General features: G+C 45.3%; 1 protein-coding gene across 3 annotated transcripts; it reads left to right on the forward strand.

The window, feature by feature from the left end:
- Positions 1-376: 376 nt before the first annotated feature.
- On the forward strand, positions 377-22,555 carry slc4a2a (solute carrier family 4 member 2a). Of its 3 annotated transcripts, XM_026149156.2 has the most exons (22): positions 377-643; positions 2,438-2,553; positions 2,867-3,020; positions 6,021-6,216; positions 6,294-6,397; positions 7,887-8,026; positions 9,388-9,568; positions 10,276-10,411; positions 12,653-12,800; positions 12,943-13,039; positions 13,311-13,495; positions 13,594-13,810; positions 14,064-14,267; positions 14,354-14,502; positions 14,999-15,193; positions 17,293-17,502; positions 18,462-18,551; positions 18,633-18,799; positions 20,838-21,091; positions 21,178-21,347; positions 21,878-22,051; positions 22,329-22,555. In XM_026149156.2, the coding sequence occupies exons 2-22, from the start codon at positions 2,500-2,502 to the stop codon at positions 22,407-22,409; spliced, it is 3,306 nt and encodes a 1,101-aa protein (XP_026004941.1). In that variant the 5' UTR covers positions 377-643; positions 2,438-2,499; the 3' UTR covers positions 22,410-22,555. The 3 variants fall into 3 exon arrangements, with proteins under 3 accessions (XP_026004941.1, XP_026004942.1, XP_026004943.1); XM_026149157.2 differs by lacking the exon at positions 377-643 and having other exon boundaries at positions 1,216-2,553; XM_026149158.2 differs by lacking the exons at positions 377-643; positions 2,438-2,553; positions 2,867-3,020; ... (1 more) ...; positions 6,294-6,397; positions 7,887-8,026 and adding an exon at positions 8,672-8,812.
- The last annotated feature ends 176 nt before the right edge of the window (positions 22,556-22,731 follow it).

Below are 22,731 nucleotides of genomic sequence, written 5' to 3' on the forward strand. Positions count from 1 at the left end.
GAGACAGAAGCTTGGCTCCAGCCCACTCCCGGCTCTGTGACATCACAGGGGTTGTGTCCATCTTTTATATACAGTCTAGAGCAGTGAGGCACCATCAGGCCGGACTCTGAATGGCGGCCCTGTCCTCAGGTCTCTGCAGATCAGGTCCTAGTGTTGCTTTTGTGTTCGTCAGACAGCAGAAATCAGTCAGAGAGTTTCAGGCTGTCGTGTGCAGGTGATCACACTGACCAATAGAAATGCTCCGTCACCTGCTTTGTGTGCTGGTTGGACAGAATCAGGTGGGAGTTACCTGTCTGTGTGATGTCATCAGAGACAGCATCGGACAATCTGCAGCTGTGTGTGTGTGTGCAGACGGAGGCGGGACAAGCACTGAGTGACAGTGCGGTTGCCATGGTGACCTTCAGCTGATCAGGTTTCTGTGGAGAGTTTGGAGCGCCTCATTTGCAGCGTGTCCGTCTCCTCTCTGCTCCCTCTCTCTGCCTCCTCTCCTCCTTTCAACCTTCTTTCTTCTCCCCCCCACCACCACCTCCCCACCCCTCCATACCCTCCCCCATTTGCCCCCCTCCCCCCCACCCATTCTCTTCCTGTTGGTTTCAGACTTTGCATTATAATTTCTCTCTTTCAGAGCTGCAAGGACGCTGAGGTAGGCTCCAACTCTCTTCCTGCTCACACACTCTCACTCACACACACACACACACACACACACACTCGGTGGCAGTGACACTGAGCCCAGATCAGTTTAAACCGTGCTTTTGCTCCTGCTCTGAGTTTGAGAAACTGCACCGAGACTTAAATCACAATTAATGATGTCATTATTCAAACCTGCTTTTATTCCTGCTTCTAAAATGAAAATTGAACTTTTAGCCGATCTGACTGTGGGAAACAGCAGGTTCCTGTGTGAGCTGTGGCACGTTTCTCCTTCCTGCACAGAGATCCTGAAACGTTTTCGAGTTAATAAACCCGACTGTCTGTACCTGCAGCAGCACACCTGTCGGCCCTGCTGAAAATCACACAGAGGTGCAAAACTACAGTCAAATCTATTTGAAAAAGCTTCCTGTTCTCCTCACTGCACCAGTGTGCCTGTGAGCACGCTGGACAGATGCAGTACATTTATAATCACGTAAGACAAGAATCACTCTGCAGGTTACAGGAAGCATTAAAGATGTTTTTTCTTTGTAAATTTCTGATTAAAATTGTTCAAAAATGTCTGACAGTGGATTAAAGCATCATGAGGATCTGAATACTCGGTTTACCTGTTTCACTGAAGAGAGCTCACCTGACGTTTTACAGGTGTTTGTGTAATTCTGCACTGTGCCACACAGTGGAGCAGTGAGTCAGTGTGAGGCTTATTTAACCATGAGGAAAGCTAAAGCCTCTGAGGGGGTGGAGCTAAAACAAGAGGTCACATACATGAGAACAGGCTGTCAAACAGTCTTTCATTCCAAAGGCTTTTAAAGCAGGAGGAACATCGACCATGGGTCAGGGCGAGGAACCAGCTGGAACGGACAGTCGTAGGACTTTTTCCGAAGCTCGCCTGCTCCCTCACTCTGACCCTCGCAGTCGCATCATTAAAGACCTCTGACCTTTTGCATGTCGTGAGAGTTTTATTTTGATCTGAACTGTCTGCTCACAGACAGAGGTCCAAGACGCGTTAATTACAAGAGTTTTATTAGTAGTCATGTGATTATATCAGGACTACTATGTATTTATAATTAGTACACATAAATAATAGATTCTTGAATTATTTTAGTTATCTTCTGACCTGATTTTTTAAATGCAAACATATTTGATTTAAAGGAATCAAATATTTTTAAAAAATTCATCTCCTAAGTTGTAAGCCTAAGCTCAAACTCAGCTCTGGCCTGATGATCCATCTGGATGTTTCCCTGTGCTGGTTTGGAGAACTCAGCGGCAGAGATGTCTGCCGTCTCTTGAATAGAAACCTCAGCTCTCATGCGTCTGTGCAGAAACCACAATTTCACGATTTCGTGCAGGTCTGATGAGCCCCTACAGGAAGCTCTAAGCTCCGGCGTCCCTCCTAAAGCGAGCTGGGACATTAGCAAGCTGCCTGAACATGGACGTCAAGGTTCCCCCATGAAGCTGCTCACATTAAGCTTCATGGTTTCTGCAGAGTCAGTCCTGAGTGTTAGTTTAAGTTTATGTTTGGTTCCATGAAATTAAAAATTGAATTTTAACCCTTTAAAATTGTGTAAGTTGACCAAAAACCAAGGCTGAAGTTTCACGGTGTATTCGACGTACACTCTGTACATCAGAGCGTTTCAGCTCAGAGCGGCAGGATTAACGGGCCAAAACATTTCAGGTTTCAACACATTCTGAGATTCAGGATCAGCAGATTCGTAAACAGATTCAGTTCTTACATTTACTGAACAGCGTCAAATAACCTGACCTTTGACCTCCAGTGTACCTCCCTCCCCAGGTTCTGCTGCCCAACCTGCTTCTGAATATCCAGCTCTGTGACCTGCGACCCCTGTGGGAGCCATGAGCCATCATCAGAGCTCAGCGAGTCCTGGTGACACCCTCAGTCAGTCTGCAGTGAGTTTCCACAGAAACCGATGAGCGATCAATAATATCGATCTGATAATGATCACTTATGGGGGAGTTTGCTGTCTGGGCTTTTTGTTCAGTTGTGTCAGTCAGTGTGAGCTACCTCTGTTCTGATTGGCTGGAAACCTTCACCTTTACTTTTTATTTTGTGGTTGTTGTGTGTTTGCGTTAAAAACAAAGTTAAAGACAGGAAATGTTGCCTGTGCAGAGGAAGCACCGAGATCTGAAAACAGCTGGAAACAGCTATGTTCATGAAAGACTCACAACATTTAATTCACCAGTTAGTGTTTTCTATCTTCAGTCTCCTCCTCCTCCTCCACACTGTCATGCTGATGAAGAAGAAGAGGAAGATCTAAACAAGGCCTTTGATGTTCAGGACTTTCAGCAGATCCTTTGTCCTGCAGCTCGCAGCCCGCCAGAGAAACACAGAGTCTATGATGAACAGGACATCGAAGGTAAGACATCCAGATGTCTCCGGGTTCAAAAGACCTCGGAAAGACCCGTTTGGATTTTCTCCATGCGCCTTTGAAAGGATTTAAAACCAGGATTTGGACCGCTCGTATAGGTTCTAAGAGGGTTTAATAAAGTTTGGTTAACCAAGAGTTTCTTAAAACTTTGAAGTATCAGTAAAGTTTCTTTGAGGTATCTTTTATGGGGTGTTGTAAAGGCCTGTTGTCTGTCAATAGGTTTGAGAATTGGGAGGTCCCAGGTGTTTCATGTTCCCTGTGTCTATAATATCAACTTCTTTAGTTTTCTTTACGTATAAAAACCAGCGTACCAGGGTGCTGGAGAGGTTGAACCTGTTAGTTTTCATCCTGGTTGTGGACCAGCGGTCTCAGGATCTCATGTCTGCTTTGGTTTCTTCAGCTCTGAGCAATGACTTCCAATTTGCACTGGGGAGTGTGAACAAGCTGGAATCAGAATCCGTCCTCCAACTTTGAGGCCATAGTCTGTAGTCGGAAAAGGGTCAAATACAGTGAGGAACAAGTTACTGCCCCAGGTCGAGGAGTTCTAGTTTTGGGATCTTGTTCATGAGTGAAGGGAGATTGAGAAACAGCGTGATGTAGCATCATCATCATCACTTATGTGATTGCTGTGCTGTTCGGTTATGGCGATGAGAGCGCTAAGAATGAAGCTGACAATTTACCAGCTGATCTCAGTGCCTCAACTATGGCTGCGAGCTGTGGGTAATGATGGAACGAATGAGGTCCCCGGTACAGGTGGTGGCAATGAGTTACTTTCTCAGGTAGCTGGGCTCTCCATTAGAGATAGGGTGAGGTGCATGGTCGTTTGGGGTGGTGGGTCGGGGTTAGGATACCGCTGCTACTCCTCTGCATCTAAAGGAACCATTTGATGTGGTTAGGGTATCTGACCAGGAACACCTCCTAGATGGGGCTCCTAGGAGGCCCCAGCAGCAGACCCAGGTGAAAGGTTGAATCTCTTGGCAGGCCTGCAAACAACTCAGTGTCAACTAACTACAGTGTTAGACGCAGGTTTCCGGTTCACTGACCCCTTAAGGTCCAAGCCCCAAGCTATGATGACCTCTGACCCTGTGCTTTAACCTCCTAAGACCCGAACTCTTTCATGGCATGCATTTTTAAATTCTCTTTGCCATTTGGGCTGTTTGGGACCTGATTAATGTAAAAACAAAGAATTACCAGATTTTTTACCTGATTTTTGTTTCTGAGAGAAATGAGATCCACTTTTGAGGATATTTGCTTTAAATTTCGATAGAACAGAGGCGGTATAATGTCCTCGTAAGTGGAAATCAGGCCCTTGTAGAGCAAAATTTTGTATTTTGGTCTAGACAACCCAAAATGTGATGTCCACATATGTGGATGCCAGGTCCTAGGAGGTTAAAGATTTCAGAGAACATCTTTCACAGTGCAACAATGACATACTTCCACTGTGTTACTTGGTATCATCGATGAGGATGTAGACCTCAGGTGGTTAAAGAGCTCCATCTGTTCTCAATTTAGAGCCACATACATCCAATGTGATCCAAACTGGACAGAACCAGAGCCAGGAACAGTTCAACTACACATTTAATCCCTGTAAGAGTTAAAAGCTTTGGATAGCTCATTGCCCAGACTGTGCATAATAATAATACAAAGGTTTCCGTGTTAAAAACAGACATCTCTGTAGTCAGTAGTGAAATCAGGTCAGTGTGACATCGCCAACAAAGAATCTCTTTAAGGGAATTCATTTGAAAGGAAAGCTCTTGTTGGAAAGCCCAAAGCTGGGCTTGTGCAGCATGACGTTAATGTTGGCTGACGTTAGGAGGCTAGGAGACCATCAGAGATGAAGCCAACTGATGTGACTAGGGATGGGTATTGATAAGATCTTCACGATTCCGTTTCCATTTTCGATTCTGTTTAACGATTCGATTCTTTATCGATTCTCACATCGATTCTTTTTAAAAAGGAGAACACTAAGGTCGATTAGCTTAGAACTTTGTTTTATATCTTCTCTTTGAACAAGATAGAAATGTAGGAGTAACATGGCCTTACAAACCCAGCAGTGAGATCTTAAGAGATCCAGCCTGCGGCTCTTCAATGGGGTGTCACAGGGTCCCCAGGAAAAAACATTGTAAATGTAAAATAATAAAATAAATATTCTTCTGTAGCGATAACAAAGTATAACATAAATTATTCTGCAGCAATAACACAAGAATATCCAGTAATGTCCCTGCCTACAATTAAACACATTCACTTACTGAAAATCATCTGCTGTGGCAAACGGGTGCAAGCCTTTGACCACAAACTGAGTCACTGCTCGGTGACATTCGTCTATCCTGCCTGAAAGGAGACGCTACCGGCAGACTGCAGCGAGAGCTGCCAGCATCTGAGCCAGACTCTGTCTGTCTCATCATGGTCACTAAATGCACAGTAATGGCAGGTTTGTAATAAGGCAGATCGCGCTAACATAATATGCACTGTTAGCTGATTATTTACCTGCCGCATTAACGGGAGAGGACGTGCAAACGTTACCGCTGCTGCTGGGTTGAGATTCACGAGTCTGGAGCGGAATTAAAAACACGACATTCATTTAAGGTCATCGCGTGTTTTGTGAGCAAATGCTTTTGCATATTCGTAGTGTTTCCTCCCTTAAATGAAATATCTGCTTTGCAAGTATTGCAAGTTGCCCTGTTGTCATCCGTTCTCGTAAAGTATAACCAAACTTTTGAGCGTTTGAGCCGTTTAGGCGCCGTGTTTCCTGCCAGGTAAATGACGCTCCACAACGTGGTGACGTCATTCGGGGCGACTGGAATCGATAAGGGAATCGTTTGCAAAAATGGCAAACAATTCCAAGGAACTGAAACAGTGGGAACCGGTTCTCAGCAAGAACCGGGTTTCGATACCCATCCCTAGATGTGACTGTTGATTTTCAGGTTCTTGAGCAGGTTCTCGTGTTCTGATCTCCTCCTAAAAGTCCAAACTGTCTTCCTGTCGCAGAACACCGCCACTCTTCCCTCCATGTCCATCACCCTCTTTCCAAACCACCCACCGACAGCAGGAGGAAGAAAACTGCCGAGGGGAGGAAGGAGTGTAGGCGAGGCTCCGCCCCCAGCAATGCAAGTACCATAGATGAAGACCAACAGGACGAAGAGCATGGAAAGGAGGAGGAGGCCTACAGTCAAACTGATGGCGAGTGAGTGGCACACCTGTCAGGTAACGTGTTTTCCTGCACTTTATTAGTGTTAACCTGTGGCACCTCCCCCCTCACAGTGATCCGACCACCATCTCGTCCAATCGCAACGGCACCGTGATGAGCGCTGCAGATGCCGACGAGTCCGAAACGTTGACGTCTGTGGACCTGGATGGCATCAAAAGTCAGTCAGAGCTCATTTTGAATGTGACTTGACTCTGAAGCAACAGAACGCTAATTTCTTTGTGTGTTACTTCTTCTTGTCGAGTTTCTCTCGGACACGTGGTTCACAGACCGTTTGTGGTCAGGTTTTCTTTTCCTCGGGGTCAATAAATGATTCTTATTCTGATGTGTGTGTCGTACATTCAGACTCATTACAATCCACGAGAGAGAGAGGATTTGTTCTTTTTCCTTTAATGCTTGTCTTTGATTAGAGGAATGTAAAAATAATTCAAACTGAAGTCCTTCTGTGACAAAACAAATTTCCCACGTGTGGGACTAATAAAGGTTATCTTATCTTATCTAAAAGTGTTGTTTTTTCGAGCAGTGCACCCCCTGCAGGCGGTATGAAGAATTGCATGTAAAACGTGCAGTAGGATAAACTTTTCACACAGGTGACATAAAAATGTGACCTTTTATCAGTGGTCCATGAAGAAAACTGCAGAATAAAGCTTCTGCATGAGTCGGGGTGGGGGTGGTGTGGTGTGGGGGGGTCACATGACCTGTGTGTGGGAGCATGAGTGGGTCAGGGTTAGCAGACCGCGCCGCTCTCCTTCGTAAACATGCTCGCTGTCAGCAGAACCCTGCCTCACTAACAGCTTCACTCACCAGGCAGGTAGAGGGGGCCAGCCAGCTGAGTTCATCGCTGGATTGTGATTGGCTGCTTTTGATGATTCTTTCCCAGAAAAAATAAATGGTGTGAAACTTTCACAGAAAATCTAATTTTTACTGAAACTTTAAACTCTGCTCACCTGCTGAGTGGGCACACCTGTGTGTGTGTGTCAGGCGATCGAATGACAGTCAGACTCTCTTGTAAATGATTTCTCGCTGATGTTCAGCCGAGCCTGAAATCCTGTTAGACTGCGCAAAGTTCCCATGAGAGGGTGTGTGTGTGTGTGTGTGTGAGGGTGTTCTGGATTTGCATCATTGTGGGGACTCTGGGTCATACAGCCACAATGTGAGGACAGACAGTCCCCAACATGGCGGTCGTTGAAGTTTAGGGTGAGCTTCCTGTGGGTCAGGAAGTAGGTGGTAAGAAAGTAGGATGCCCGGCTCCGGGACACTGAGCATCAGTTAGTTGTTATGCTGCTCCATCAGCATAACAACTAACTGTTAGAAAACGTAATAATGTAGAAACAGAGCGTGCACGAATGTGTGAGCGGCTCAAAGAGGCTGATAGTGAAGTGCTTTAAGTGCTCAGAGCAGAACTGTGATATAAGCCCAGTCAGAAGGATTTCGTATTTCTTCACTGATGTCAGAAGAAAGTAATAATCAGTGTAAGTGTAACTGTTGCCTCTTTTTCTCTTTATAGCTCTGACAGCTGCTGTGACCTCACCTCAGCTTCACTGTGACACTTTATTTAAAGTCCAGTTTTTGTTTGGTTCAGGGTGGCGCTTGGTGTGAGAGCTTTGTGACAGCCAGCATTAAATATGGGACATCTGTGTCCACCGCAGGTCACCGACTAGATGACGTTCCAGCCGTTCGACGGCACCTGGTGAGGCGGAGCTCCAGAGGACCGATCGTCCACGCCACCAAAGATCCGACGGTCAGCTGGTCAAACCAGCACCTGCGACCGGACCGTACACCTCATGAGGTCAGAGGGCGGGGCTAAGGAGCAGTCATTATTATAGGAAACATAAACACTTTGAGCCCAATCCTCATCACCACTCTGACCCTCTGAGGCCTGACCTTTGAACTGTGCTCTAACCACACATCCTGCTGCTTCAACTTAAACACCTGTCCCTCTGACCCTTTTCACTCACTTCCTCTGATTTGACTAATTTTGATGTTTCAAATGTAATCGTCTTCAGCTTCACTTAAACTGAGACTAAACTGCTGGCAGCTGATCCTGATGAGTTTGTTTTCGTGCTTTTCTTTTGATTTACTTCAGCTCGCACTTCCTTCACTGACTTCTTACTTTGGCTCCTCGCGGATTCGGTCACTGCTGCGTTTTTGTGGAAGTTCTGACTCGTGTTTATCCGACTCTGCTAGAACAATCCCGCACACACAGGTTGAAGCTGGCGACAGAGCGCAAGGTTTACAGGAATGTCATGTATTTGTGGGATTAAACCTGATTAAAGAAGGTTCAGGTGAGTTCATGTGAGCCAGTTCAGGTGGTCCACATGATGTGATTCTCACAACAAAACAACCAGAGTGAGGCTGACAGGAGGGACGAAAGATGAGCCGAGAGTCTGAGTGCGTTAATCCAGGTGCCATTGTGAACAGGTGACAAACTGGACTCTGTCTTAATGAGAACGAGTCAGACAGGCAGAGTCAGACAGGTAGAGCTAGGTAAACTCTGAGGCGAGCTCCTCTCTCCACTCAGTGTGCTCCAGTCTTCAGGATGGTGGGTTTGGACCTAAAGAGTCGACAAAATAAGGTAGAGTGATTTAACGTGCCAGCTTCAGTTTGGATTAACTTTGTTTTGTCTCTTTCTTTAGTTTTATTCTGATTTCTCTTGTTTTATGTTTGATTTTCTACCAAACACACCAGCTGAACTACATTTGTGCCAAATTAAAAAACGGTCATGTGAGCCATTTGGTCCTGTTTTCAGTTTTCTAGTCTGCTTTGGGCCTGTTTAATCACAGCATTAGGTTTAATATGATTAGGTTTAATATGTGAACATGAAGGTCGACAGATGTGACAGATGTGAGAGTAACTCTGGACTGGCTCTGGTTTTAACTGACTTAGCTTCTGTTGACCGTGTTCAGTGACTCAGTTTGTGCTCTGACTTGCTTTATTATAGTGATGTACTGATATATGTGCTGATGAAGATTACTGCAGCTGGAAGAAGAAGTAGCATCTGTAACTGTTGTGGAGCTTCATCAGTCCGGCTCTCTGTGAAAATGTTCAGGAGCTCAGTGCTGACATGTTTCATCGTTGGCTAGAGTCTCTGTGTGTGAGCGCACGCCATGGCGCCGTCCTCTTTAGACTCGCTGTCCTCTGTGATTCCAGGTGTTCGTGGAGCTGAACGAGCTGGTGATCGACAGGAACCAGGAGCTGCAGTGGAGGGAGACGGCTCGATGGATCAAGTTTGAGGAGGAGGTGGAGGAGGAGACAGAGCGCTGGGGGAGACCTCACATTGCTTCCCTGTCCTTCCGTTCTCTGCTGGAGCTTAGAAAAACAATGGCCCAAGGTGAGGAGGAGCCGGAGGCTTTCTGCTGCCCTCCGGTGGACAGCTTCCTGTCTGTGAGTGTATATGGCCAAGTCAGGGCCGCCTCCTCCACTCTACCTTGATTGAAGCCCATTCAGGAGCTACACATGTACTCAAGTCCCACCATCTGCTAATCTGAAGCCTTAGATTAAATTCAGTTAGCTTTCATAATAACTTGAAGATGAAACATTCACATACAGAATCAAAGTAGTTATCAATAACAGCTTTCCCCATGTTGCAGTTATATTAAAGATCAATCAGCTGATGGCTGCACAAGAAGGTTTATTGAAGGACTTTTTGTGATAGGTATGCATGGCAGCAGTGCTGGACTTCTTGATGAACAGGGAAAAAACTTCACTTTCTGGGTCACCTTGGTGTAAATGCCAATGATATTGTTTGGGCGCTGCTGTCAAAACTATTTGGTTCCAGGACTATGCCACTGTGATATATATATGTCAGGCCTCCATAAAAAGAATTTCACTGGTTACATATGATAATAATCTGTATCAGTGTTTGAAACTATCAGCTCAGGGAGCAGGAGGGGGCTCCACTCTGTGGCCATATTCAACATCTACAAGTTACTGATTTACAGAGATGGAAGAAAAATAAAAGGGAATAAACACGAGACAAAGCAAACAGACGCCGCCCATCGCTGACTTCCCAACCCTCTCACGTTTGTGTGGTTTCAGGGGCCATACTCCTGGATCTGAAGCAGAAGACTTTACCAGGGATTGCTCAGCAGGTGGTGGAACAGATGGTGATCTCAGATCAGATTAAAGCTGAAGACCGAGCCAATGTTCTGGGAGCTCTGTTGCTCCGTCACAGGTGCATCCATGCAACCAACCATCCATCCATCTATCCATCCGTCCATCCATCCATCCATCCATCCATCCATCCATCCATCCATCCATCCATCCATCCATCCATCCATCCAAACATCCATCCATCCATCCATTCATCCAAACATCCATCCATCAGCCATCCATCCATTCATCCAAACATCCAAACATCCATCCATTCATCCATCTGTCTATCCATCCATCCATCCATCCATCCATCCATCCATCCATCCAAACATCCATCCATCCAAACATCCATCCATCCATCCAAACATCCATCCATCCATCCATTCATCCAAACATCCACCCATCCATCAGCCATCCATCCATTCATCCATCCATCCATTCATCAGCCATCCATCCAAACATCCATCCATCCATTCATCCATCCGTCCATCCATCCATCCAAACATCAATCCATCCATTCATCCAAACATCCAAACATCCATCCAAACATCCGTCCATCCATTCATCCATCCGTCCATCTACCCAAACATCCATCCATCCATCCATCCAAACATCCGTCCATCCATCCAAACATCCGTGCATCCATTCATCCATCCGTCCATCCATCCAAACATCCATTCATCCATCCATCCGTCCATCCATCCATCCATCGTCCATCCAAACCAACCAACCATCCATCCATTCATCCATCCGTCCATCCATCCATCCATCCATCCTCCATCCATTCATCGTCCATCCAAACCAACCAACCATCCATCCATCCATCCATCATCCATCCAAACAACCAACCAACCATCCACGCATCCATCCATCCATCCATCCATCCATCCATCCATCCATCCATCCATCCATCCAAGCAACCATCCATCCATCCATCCATCCATCCATCCATCCATCCATCCATCCAACCAACCAACCATCCATCCAAACATCCATCCATCCATCCATCCATCCATCCATCCATAAGATAAGATAAGATAAGATAAGATAAGATAACCTTTATTAGTCCCACACGTGGGAAATTTGTTTTGTCACAGCAGGAAGTGGACAGTGCAAAAGTTATGACGCAAAAATTAGAATACAATAAGAATAAATACAGTACACAGCTGTACAGAATAGAATAAAATAATATACTATATACAGTAGAATAAAATAGAATAAAAATATACAATAAGATAAAAATAGAATACGAATACTATATACAACTGAGTAAAAATACAACGATGCCAGAAAAGATTATTGCACTTAGTGTTATTGCATATGTATGGATGTGTGTGTTTGTTCAGTTAAAGTCTTTGTTGTGGAGTCTGACAGCAGTGGGGAGGAAAGACCTGCGAAATCTCTCCGTCCCACACCGTGGGTGCCGCAGTCTCCCACTGAAGGAGCTGCTCAGTGCTGTCACAGTCTGCTGCATGGGGTGGGAGATGTTGTCCAACAGGGATGACAGCTTAGCCGCCGTTCTCCTGTCACTCACCACCTCCACTGGTCCAGAGGGCATCCTAGAACAGAGCTGGCCCTTCGGATCACCCTGTTCAGTCTCTTCCTGTCCCCAGCAGAGATGCTGCCGCCCCAGCAGACCACACCATAAAAGATAGCAGAAGCCACCACAGAGTCATAGAAGGTCTTCAGGAGTGGGCCCTCCACTCCAAACGACCTGAGTCTCCGCAGCAGGTACAACCTGCTCTGCCCTTTCCTGTAGAGGGCGTCTGAGTTATGAGTCCAGTCCAGTCTGTTGTTCAGATGAACACCAAGGTACCTGTAGCTGTCCACAGCCTCAATGTCCATACCCTGGATGTTCAGTGGTTGCAGTGGAGAATGCTTGTGCCTGCGGAAGTCTACCACCAGCTCCTTGGTTTTACTGGCGTTGATCTGGAGGTAGTTCAGCTGGCACCAGTCCACAAAGTCTTGAGTCAGTCCTCTGTACTCCTTGTCGTCCCCATCAGTGATGAGGACGACATCCATCCATCCAAACAACCATCCATCCATCCATCCATCCATCCATCCAAACAACCAACCAACCATCCATCCATCCATCCATCCACCGTCCATCCAAACCACCGACCATCCACCCATCCATCCATCCATTCATCCAAACATGCATCCATCCATCCAAACATCCAAACATCCATCCATCCACCCACCCACCGATCCATGCATCCATCCAAACAACCAACCATCCATCCATCCAAACATCCACCCACCCACCCACCCATCCATCCATCCAGCCTTTTCCTGAGCACATTTCTTCTTCTTTCCTCAGTCACCCCAGCGATGAGAAAGATCACAGCTTATTCAGCAGGAACATCTCTGCAGCAAACATGGCCAACCTTATCGACAGACACAATGGAAAATCTGATCCCTGCATCAACCTGACCAATCACAAGGAGGCTGATGGAGAGAAGAACAAGGTAAAAACTGAACTTTAGGTGGAGATGCTGTGCAATCAGACAGCTGAAGCCTCCACCTCAGAGTGCCTGGTGTCAGATGTATGTGCTGGACATGAAGGTCAGCCTGTTGGTATGGCACTGACTTCACTTTGTGCTTGTCCAGAGAGAAGTCCCACAGCTCTGTCACTCCAGATCCAAGCATGAGGTAAAGCTAATGGAGAAGATCCCAGAGCGAGCTGAGGCCACTGTGGTCCTCGTAGGTATGCATCACACCGATCACACCGGTGCAAACACTAGCAACAAAGAAAACTCAGGGAGGGTTTGCTGCATGGCTTCTTGTATCTCCTTGTATCTTTAAAGACTAGTTGGGTAGCACAAGGAGAAAGATGAAAATCAAAGACTTACACTTCCCTAGTACCAAAACCTTTTTCACAGGACTGAACATGGACATGCATAACCTTCTTGGTCATGTGTTGCCGTGTGGAGGAGCATGTTCGCTGGGTTCAGTGCATCACTCTCATGTGTCTGCAGGCAGTGTGGGTTTCCTGGACCAGCCATCCATGGCGTTTGTGCGACTGCAGGAGGCAGTTCTGCTGGAATCTGTCTTGGAGGTTCCTGTGCCAGTTAGGTTCCTCTTCCTCCTGCTGGGCCCGCCCACTGCCAACATTGACTACCATCAGATTGGACGCTCTATCTCAACACTCATGTCTGACAAGGTGAGTGCCAGCAGACTGTGTAAGATACTTCCTGATGGCACCAGATATTAATCAGCATCATCTATTATCATGAGGTCCAATCTTTTTTGTTCTTTTAGAACTTCCATGAGGCGGCGTACCAGGCAGACGACCGTCAAGACCTGCTGACAGCCATCAACCGCTTTCTGGACAGCAGCATCGTCCTCCCGCCCTCTGAGGTCAGCGGTGACGAGTTGCTCCACTCAGTGGCTCACTTCCAACGAGAAATGCTCAGAAAGAGGGAGGAGCAGAGCAGCAAACTTCAGGAGAAACAGACCAGCATTCAGCAGGACGAAGGTGAGCCCCAGCTGCCTGAGTCCAGTTTCAGGAGCAGGTTAGAGCTGAGTAATAAAAGCTGAAAAAGAGCTGAAAGAACAGGTTTTTGATGGGAGTTTTGCCTGAATCAGCCGTTTTCCTGGAGCATTAAATTTGCATGTTGCCTGCTTTTATGGTAAATGTTTATTATTCCCTAAATATTAAAATATTCATGTTTCCTAAAAGCTTTAATGTCAGTGCAAAAATGTTAAAGAATCTTGCTCTTCTCCTGCAGATTCTCTTGTTCCCTCCAAACCTGGTGATGAGCCGTTGAGGAGGTCAGGTCGTCTGTTTGGAGGCCTCATCAAAGACGTTATGCGGCGCTATCCTCAGTATTTCAGCGACATCCGAGATGCTCTAAACCCTCAGTGTATGGCTGCCATTATCTTTATCTACTTTGCTGCACTGTCACCTGCCATCACCTTTGGTGGACTGCTTGGTAAGTCTGAACCTGGCGAGGCTTGGCTGAAGAAAGGCCGCCTTACCTTTGATCCATATGAGGATCTGTGATCTTCATCCCTGCAGGTGAGAAAACGGAGGGTCTGATCGGTGTGTCGGAGCTGATAGTGGCCACTGCGTTGCAGGGCATTGTGTTCAGTGTGCTGGGAGCTCAGCCGCTGCTGGTGATTGGCTTCTCCGGACCGCTGCTTGTATTCGAAGAGGCCTTCTACACTGTGAGATTGCCTGACACAAAGTCGACACATCAGCATATAACCTGTATTTAAATGAAACGTTTTAAACTCAAGGTTTTGTAGATTTACTTCTTTTTGACTCAAAGCTTTCTTGAAATTGTCTTTTCCTCCTCAGTTATGCAAACGATCAAAATGACCTTGAACACATCAGCTTGAAAAAAAAGCTTTTACTTACATCCGGTGATCTCCTGTTTGCAAACAGCCTTTCAAATTCTGCAGTGGACAGTGCCTATATGTACAGAACCTAATTTAGATCTACATTTTAATTTTGTAGAAATTTGACAAAAGTGAAAGAACTCAGCAGAAGCTTGTGCATCATTACTGAGAGTTGTTCAGTTTTCCAGCATCTTGACATTGGCTGAGCTGAGATGGGGACAGTCTAATCTATGATAACAGTCTTTTTGTCCACTGTAGCAACATCAGACCAAAGTATTTCAGACTGTCTCCTGAAACCTGTCTCCTCTTTGTTCCTGTGTAGTTTTGTAAAGTTAATGGGATCGAGTATCTGACGGGTCGGGCATGGATCGGTCTCTGGCTGGTGCTCATCGTTGTCCTTACCGTGGCCTTCGAGGGAAGCATACTCGTTCGCTTTGTTTCACGCTTCACACAGGAGATCTTCTCCTTCCTGATCTCTCTCATTTTTATCTATGAGACCTTCGCCAAGCTGATCAAGGTAAGTTCAGAAGTTTTTCAGGTAATTCATAGATTCTTTCATTTAGATATTCTTTCAAAGGATATGAAAATGAGGACTGAAACGAAGGCAGAATCTTCTTCATAGTTCTCCATTTTTCTTTAGGTAGCTCAGCAGAAGATAGAGTTGATACTTGCTTAGTACAAAAGGACCTTTGAGTCATGTAGATGTACTGTGATCGGTCCACACGATCCATCCAGCATGGCCCCCGTCCCGATTCCCTGTTTTTCTAAATGTTTGTCACACAAGTGTTCAATTTTGGTAACAAATTTACTTTGTATTGTTTGTCATGGTACTATGGGTATATGTTGTAATAATCACTTTCTGTCTTTCTGAGAAAGCTGGCTGCTGCTCCGGTCCTTCCTGCTTTGAGTAACAGAGGAGGCTGAGGGTGGAGCTGGTTTAAGTGCAGAGGCCAACAAACTGGACTTAACCATTAGTTGTGACCACACAGGGGGGATAGAGTTTCTTCCTGTTAAGTTTAGCTTTGTCATTTTCACCTCTGATGTTTAAAATGGTTCATTCAGCTGCTATATTAATAGAGCTGTCTCTTATTTGGGCAGGTCAGTTTGTTGGCTTACGAGATTATTTTTTAGTAGAATTCTGTTTAGTCGAGTTCATGGGCCGACTTAGTTCTTAGTTGGTTCCAATATTTTGAATTTTGGGGGTAACTTTGTCTTTTTTGGGATATAATAAAGCCCATCTTTTGAAGATTATACCTGCGCCTGTATGTTCTTGGTTGTTTGGTCTCCGAAACAGATCATCAAACAAATTTAAATATTAGACAAAGACAAGTAAACACAAAATGCAGTTTCTAAATGAATGGTGATTAAGGGGAGCCTATATGGCCATGTGTGAAAAGGTGATTGCCCCTAAACCTAATAACTGGTTGGGCCAGCCTCAGCAGCAACAACTGCCATCATCACTTGTGATAACTGACAATGAGTGTTTTATGGCCAAAATGGTTGTAATTCCGTCAACACTGGAGGGTAGCACCTTATTGAGGTCGTGATTTAGTCAGGACTCCAAAGTCTTCATTTTGTTTTTCTTAAGCCATTCACAGGTGGACTTGCTGGTGTGTTTTGGATCATTGTCCTTCTGCAGAACCCAAGTGTGGTTCATCTTGAGGTCACCAACAGATGGCCGGACATTCTCCTTCAGGATGTTTCGGTAGACGGCACAATTCATGGTTCCATTTACTTCCTGTTCCTGAGGTAGCAAAACAGCCCCAGACATTGCACTTCAACCACCCAGTTTACTGTTGGTATGATGTTCCCTTTCTGAAATGCTGTGTTACTTTTAAATCAGATGTAACGGGACTCAAAAAGTTCAACTCTCGTCAGTCCAGAGTATTTCCCCATAAGTTCTGGGCATCTTCACAATGTTTGCTGGGAAACTGAGATCAGCCTTTACGTTCTTTTTGCTCGGCAGTGGTTTTCTGCCATGGATGCCATTTCTGCCCAGTCTATTTCTTATGATGGAGTCATGAACTCTGACCTTAACTGAAGCCAGTGAGGCCTGTGGTTCTCTGGATGTTCTTATGGGGTCTTTTGTGACCTCTTGGATGGTCAGCCGGCCACTGCTGGGAAGGCTCGCTGTTCTTGTCTTTGCCATTTGTGGATAATGGCTCTCACTGTGGTTCACTGAAGTCTCACAGCTTTAGAAATGGCTTTATAACCTTTTCCCAACTGAGACATCTACTGTGTTTCTCATTTGTTCCTGAATTTCCTTGGATCACAGCATGATGTCTGGCCTTTGAGGATCTTTTGGTCAACTCAACTTTGTCAAGCAGGACCTATTTAATAAAGAAATCACTACGGGGGGTGGGTGGGGGAGGTGTCACTTTTTTCACACCATTGTAGATACTCAACACACTTGGCAGAGGGAAACAGAGTCTGAAACAGCTCAGGCACTTCAGGAGCTAACACTGATCAGTTCATTTCAATCTCAACAGTTTGGGTGTGAGGGGTGGAAGATGGGAGACTCCGTCTTGTGAGGTCAAGACAGACTCAGTGCTTCCTGCTGCCCATCAAGTAGTTACAGACACTTTAGCCAATGTCTTCTTTGGTGGTCTTTCTCAGATCTTTCAGGAGCATCCACTCCATAACTGTTACCATGGAAACAACACTGAATCTCCATCTCACTGCAACTACACTATGGCCTCCGGGAATCCTGGGAAAGTTGTTGGAGAACCGAACACTGCTCTGCTGTCATTGGTCCTCATGGCAGGAACGTATTTCATCGCCTTCTACCTTCGCAAGTTCAAGAACAGCTCCTTCTTCCCTGGAAGGGTCAGTACACACAAACACAGGTACATACAGGTATATACACATTACAGTACATACGAGGTTCTGCAGGCTAAGATCTAAAAGATTGAAAGTACACACGGAGCAGCTCGGTGGTGTGCTGGTTAGCACTCTGGGATCATAGTTCGGGGGTCCTTTCTCCAGTTTCTCAATGTGCTGGTTTCTCTCCACAACCAGTGTGATAAGTGATTACTCTAAACTGGCTGCAGGTGGTAAGGTGAGCATAAGTCTGTGACAGACTGGCTGCTTGCCCAGGTGTATTCATCCTCACAGCCTGAGATATACTGATTGGACAGAATGATGGAAGATACTGTAACTGCAACGATTCATACAAACACAGCACATGTTTGCAAGAGTGCAGGTATGCAAGTTCAGCTCAGTATACAGTTTAGATAAGCTGAGGTGTAAATAGTTAAGGTATCCACAAAGAAGAGTCCTTCATTGTCATTATGCGTTCACACATAACACTCACGTTCTCCACTGTATGTCTGCTGGGATCAAATCCAGCTTTGGGGATGTAAAAACTCAATGTCCCACAATTCAGCCCTTCTGTGCTGTATTAAGGCTCGGAGTGGCTTAGCTGACAGTATAAATGTAAAGAAAAATATTTTGTAAAGTAAGTAAAAGGTTGAAAAGAGCTCCTGGGTCACTGCGTGCACATGACCCACCTTCTTTAACTAATAGGCTCTGGTGTTTATGAGCACAGTTACCTGTAAATACAGGTGTACACATGTTAAGCTGTTATAGACCATCACAGTGTCAGATACCATCGATGTACACCCAAAACAACGCACCAAAGACCTCCACCGGTGTCTCAGCTTCACTTCCTATCCAGGTGTTCTGAATGAGCTCAGATGCACCCACACTTGCCCCATTGGTTCTACATCTGGATGTTTCCTTCCTGGTACCTACTGAGCTCTCACATGATGTTTTGCGTGTTTCAGCTCCGTAGGATCATCGGAGACTTTGGGGTCCCCATTGCCATCCTCATCATGGTGCTGGTGGACTACAGTGTGCAGGACACCTATACTCAGGTGGGGGAGAGCACATTTTAAGCCTCAAAAAAGGAACCTTGTACTGGGCTTTAAATAACTGCCGTCATCCTTTGCTCGCAGAAACTGAACGTGCCCAGCGGATTCTCGGTGTCCAGCCCAGAGAAGCGAGGCTGGGTGATTTCCCTTCTGGGGTCGGATGGGCAGTTTCCAGCCTGGATGATGGGCGCCAGCATCCTGCCAGCTATACTCGTCTTCATTCTCATCTTCATGGAGTCCCAGATAACAGCGTAGATGATTTCAGATTTTAGACACACCACTTGGGCTTTATTAGAAACTTTACGTGGGAGTTAATTCTTAATCTTGACTAACTTTTATGGGGGTCCACCGATAAAGTGTCAAGCACTGACAGACAGTGTCATTGAACTTCAAATGATAAAGGACGGCAGTGAAACGCTAGCGATGAGAAGTAGCCTGTCCTGGTTTTTACTGTATTTCTCAGCTTTAAGGTGGGCGACAGAAGCTTGGGTGGACGTTCATTTTGACTGACTCTTGGTCCTAAGTAAAGGCTCTCTTTTCTATTATTTTCTATTCTTATTTGACTCTTGGTCCTAAGTAAAGGCTCTCTTTTCTATTCTTTTCTATTCTTATTTGACTCTTGGTCCTAAGTAAAGGCTCTCTTTTCTATTCTTTTCTATTCTTATTTGACTCTTGGTCCTAAGTAAAGTCTCTCTTTTCTATTCTTTTCTATTCTTATTTGACTCTTGGTCCTAAGTAAAGGCTCTCTTTTCTATTCTTTTCTATTGTAACTTGACTCTTGGTCCCAAGTAAAGGCTCTCTTTTCTATTCTTTTCTATTCTTATTTGACTCTTGGTCCTAAGTAAAGTCTCTCTTTTCTATTCTTTTCTATTCTTATTTGACTCTTGGTCCTAAGTAAAGGCTCTCTTTTCTATTCTTTTCTATTCTTATTTGACTCTTGGTCCTAAGTAAAGGCTCTCTTTTCTATTCTTTTCTATTCTTATTTGACTCTTGGTCCTAAGTAAAGTCTCTCTTTTCTATTCTTTTCTATTCGTATTTGACTCTTGGTCCTAAGTAAAGTCTCTCTTTTCTATTATTTTCTATTCGTATTTGACTCTTGGTCCTAAGTAAAGGCTCTCTTTTCTATTCTTTTCTATTCTTATTTGACTCTTGGTCCTAAGTAAAGGCTCTCTTTTCTATTCTTTTCTATTCTTATTTGACTCTTGGTCCTAAGTAAAGGCTCTCTTTTCTATTCTTTTCTATTCTTATTTGACTCTTGGTCCTAAGTAAAGTCTCTCTTTTCTATTCTTTTCTATTCTTATTTGACTCTTGGTCCTAAGTAAAGGCTCTCTTTTCTATTCTTTTCTATTCTTATTTGACTCTTGGTCCTAAGTAAAGGCTCTCTTTTCTATTATTTTCTATTCTTATTTGACTCTTGGTCCTAAGTAAAGTCTCTCTTTTCTATTATTTTCTATTCGTATTTGACTCTTGGTCCTAAGTAAAGTCTCTCTTTTCTATTCTTTTCTATTCTATTCGTATTTGACTCTTGGTCCTAAGTAAAGTCTCTCTTTTCTATTCTTTTCTATTCTTATTTGACTCTTGGTCCTAAGTAAAGTCTCTCTTTTCTATTCTTTTCTATTCGTATTTGACTCTTGGTCCTAAGTAAAGTCTCTCTTTTCTATTCTTTTCTATTCTTATTTGACTCTTGGTCCTAAGTAAAGTCTCTCTTTTCTATTCTTTTCTATTCTTATTTGACTCTTGGTCCTGAGTAAAGGCTCTCTTTTCTATTCTTTTCTATTCTTATTTGACTCTTGGTCCTAAGTAAAGGCTCTCTTTTCTATTCTTTTCTATTCTTATTTGACTCTTGGTCCTAAGTAAAGGCTCTCTTTTCTATTCTTTTCTATTCTTATTTGACTCTTGGTCCTAAGTAAAGGCTCTCTTTTCTATTCTTTTCTATTCTTATTTGACTCTTGGTCCTAAGTAAAGTCTCTCTTTTCTATTCTTTTCTATTCTTATTTGACTCTTGGTCCTAAGTAAAGGCTCTCTTTTCTATTCTTTTCTATTCTTATTTGACTCTTGGTCCTGAGTAAAGGCTCTCTTTTCTATTCTTTTCTATTCTTATTTGACTCTTGGTCCTGAGTAAAGGCTCTCTTTTCTATTCTTTTCTATTCTTATTTGACTCTTGGTCCTGAGTAAAGGCTCTCTTTTCTATTCTTTTCTATTCTTACTTGACTCTGAGCCTCGTCTTTGAGTCTTTGAGGTTGCTCCGTTTTCCTTCCCTGACCTTCATTTTCCTGCGCTATCCTGCAGGTTGATCGTGAGTAAGAAGGAGAGGATGCTGGTGAAGGGAACCGGTTTTCACGTGGATCTTTTAATCATCGTGGTGGTGGGCGGAGTCTCGGCTCTGTTCGGCCTGCCCTGGCTGTCGGCCGCCACAGTTCGGTCTGTGACTCACACCAATGCCCTGACCGTCATGAGTAAAGCCGTTGCCCCTGGAGACAAGCCTCGCATCCAGGAGGTGAAGGAGCAGAGGGTGACGGGCTTCTTGGTGGCGTTTCTAGTAGGTACGACTACCGTAGAGCGTATCAGTGCCGCTTCTGCTGCTCGCAGTGTGCTGCTGCGACGTCTGACCTGCTGTCTGCTCTGTCAGGTCTGTCCATCGTCATCGGCGAAGTTCTGCGTCAGATCCCGCTGGCAGTCCTGTTCGGGATCTTCCTCTACATGGGTGTGATGTCCCTGAATGGGATCCAGCTCACTGAGCGACTCATCTTGCTGCTGATGCCCCCAAAATACCACCCCAACCACAACTACGTCCGCAAGGTCAGTCATTCCCTGTGGCTCACAGACACTGCAGGGAAAACTGCATGCTGATGCAGGTATTGCCGGCGTGTCTGCTCACGGGTGCCGGTTTAGCTCACTGCGTTGAGCGGTCGCCCAGTAGTTATGAACAGATTATGTACAGACAGACGAAAATATCCAAACTGTAACCAGCTTTGTGCAGACAGTCATACTCGATTAATAAAGGTACAAAATAATTTCACATCTATAAACTGTGCCAAACAAATCCAGATAGTCTGATAATTCTCAGCTGAGCCACAGGTTTGACCTCCGACTGTTGGAACGAGCAAACAACAGCGAGAGCGGTCAGTATTATACTGTAGGTGATCAGAGTGGGTGTGTACTCAGCTTTATGAGGCAAACACAACAGGATATAGAAACCTGGACGTTCCCCCCGCTGTCACAGACGAATCCTTCAGGTGAGCTTCCAGGTCAAGCTTCAGCCTCCGACGTCGGCGCTATCGGTCTGAACCGCCGTCCCAGCTTCTCACCTGTCCTCTGCTGTCTCACAGGTGCGGACTTTGAGGATGCACCTTTTCACTCTCGTCCAGCTGACATGTCTGGCTCTGCTGTGGGTCGTCATGGCGACAGCGGCAGCGCTGGCCTTCCCCTTCATGCTGCTGCTGACCATCCCCGTGAGGATGCTGCTGCTGCCCCGCCTCTTCTCCCGCCGAGAGCTGCAGAGCGTGAGTCACACGATCTGATCGCTGAACCCAACCTACACATGAACGGCACATCTTCAACCAGAATTCTCTCAGCAGCCAATCAGATTTCAGGCTGATGATAAAAATACTTTTATTGGTTGTTAGAGTTTTAATGCACTGAGCTGTGATAACAACACAGGTAGCACTCACCTGCAGAGGCGGTGTGACGTCGTTAACCATTTCTGCTCCAAACTTAAAGCTTTTAGCTCTATTAAAACATTTGCGCCATCGTCCTGACCTTTGACCTCTGCTCCTGCAGCTAGACGCTGATGACGTGGAGCCCACTCTGGAGGAGAAGGAGGGGCAGGACGAGTACTCCCAGCTGCAGATGCCTGTGTGAGCGGGAACTGCGTGGTGATTGGTGGCTCCACCCCACTGTAGCGTTTCAAGTTTCGTACGCCTGGGTTTCTGTTCGCAGAGCGTCTTCCTGTTGTAAAGCTTGCACTAACAGTTCTCTGTCAGTAAACACGAGTATTATCCTCCAAACCAGTCTGTGTGTCTTCTATTGTACGCGGCATGATTTCCATTACCTTACCTGAGCAGCTTCAGGTGAACGTCACACTGAGATGCAGCGAGCACAGATGTATGATTTAGGTAAACGGGGGTGGGTTGTCACTAGGCACGGTAGAGGCGCTGTGGGGTTCTGCTGATATCATTCTGCA

This window comes from Astatotilapia calliptera, chromosome 18, assembly GCF_964374335.1.
Source record: "Astatotilapia calliptera chromosome 18, fAstCal68.1, whole genome shotgun sequence".
In the NCBI taxonomy this organism is placed as follows: Eukaryota; Metazoa; Chordata; class Actinopteri; order Cichliformes; family Cichlidae; genus Astatotilapia; species Astatotilapia calliptera.

Bases quoted from the DNA above. Each gene is read 5' to 3' on its own strand.
- slc4a2a (XM_026149156.2), top strand. From the start codon at position 2,500: ATGAGCCATCATCAGAGCTCAGCGAGTCCTGGTGACACCCTCAGTCAG. The intron at 13,040-13,310 runs GTATGCATCACA...ATGTGTCTGCAG, and splicing joins GGCCACTGTGGTCCTCGTAG to GCAGTGTGGGTTTCCTGGAC. The intron at 13,496-13,593 runs GTGAGTGCCAGC...TTGTTCTTTTAG, and splicing joins CAACACTCATGTCTGACAAG to AACTTCCATGAGGCGGCGTA.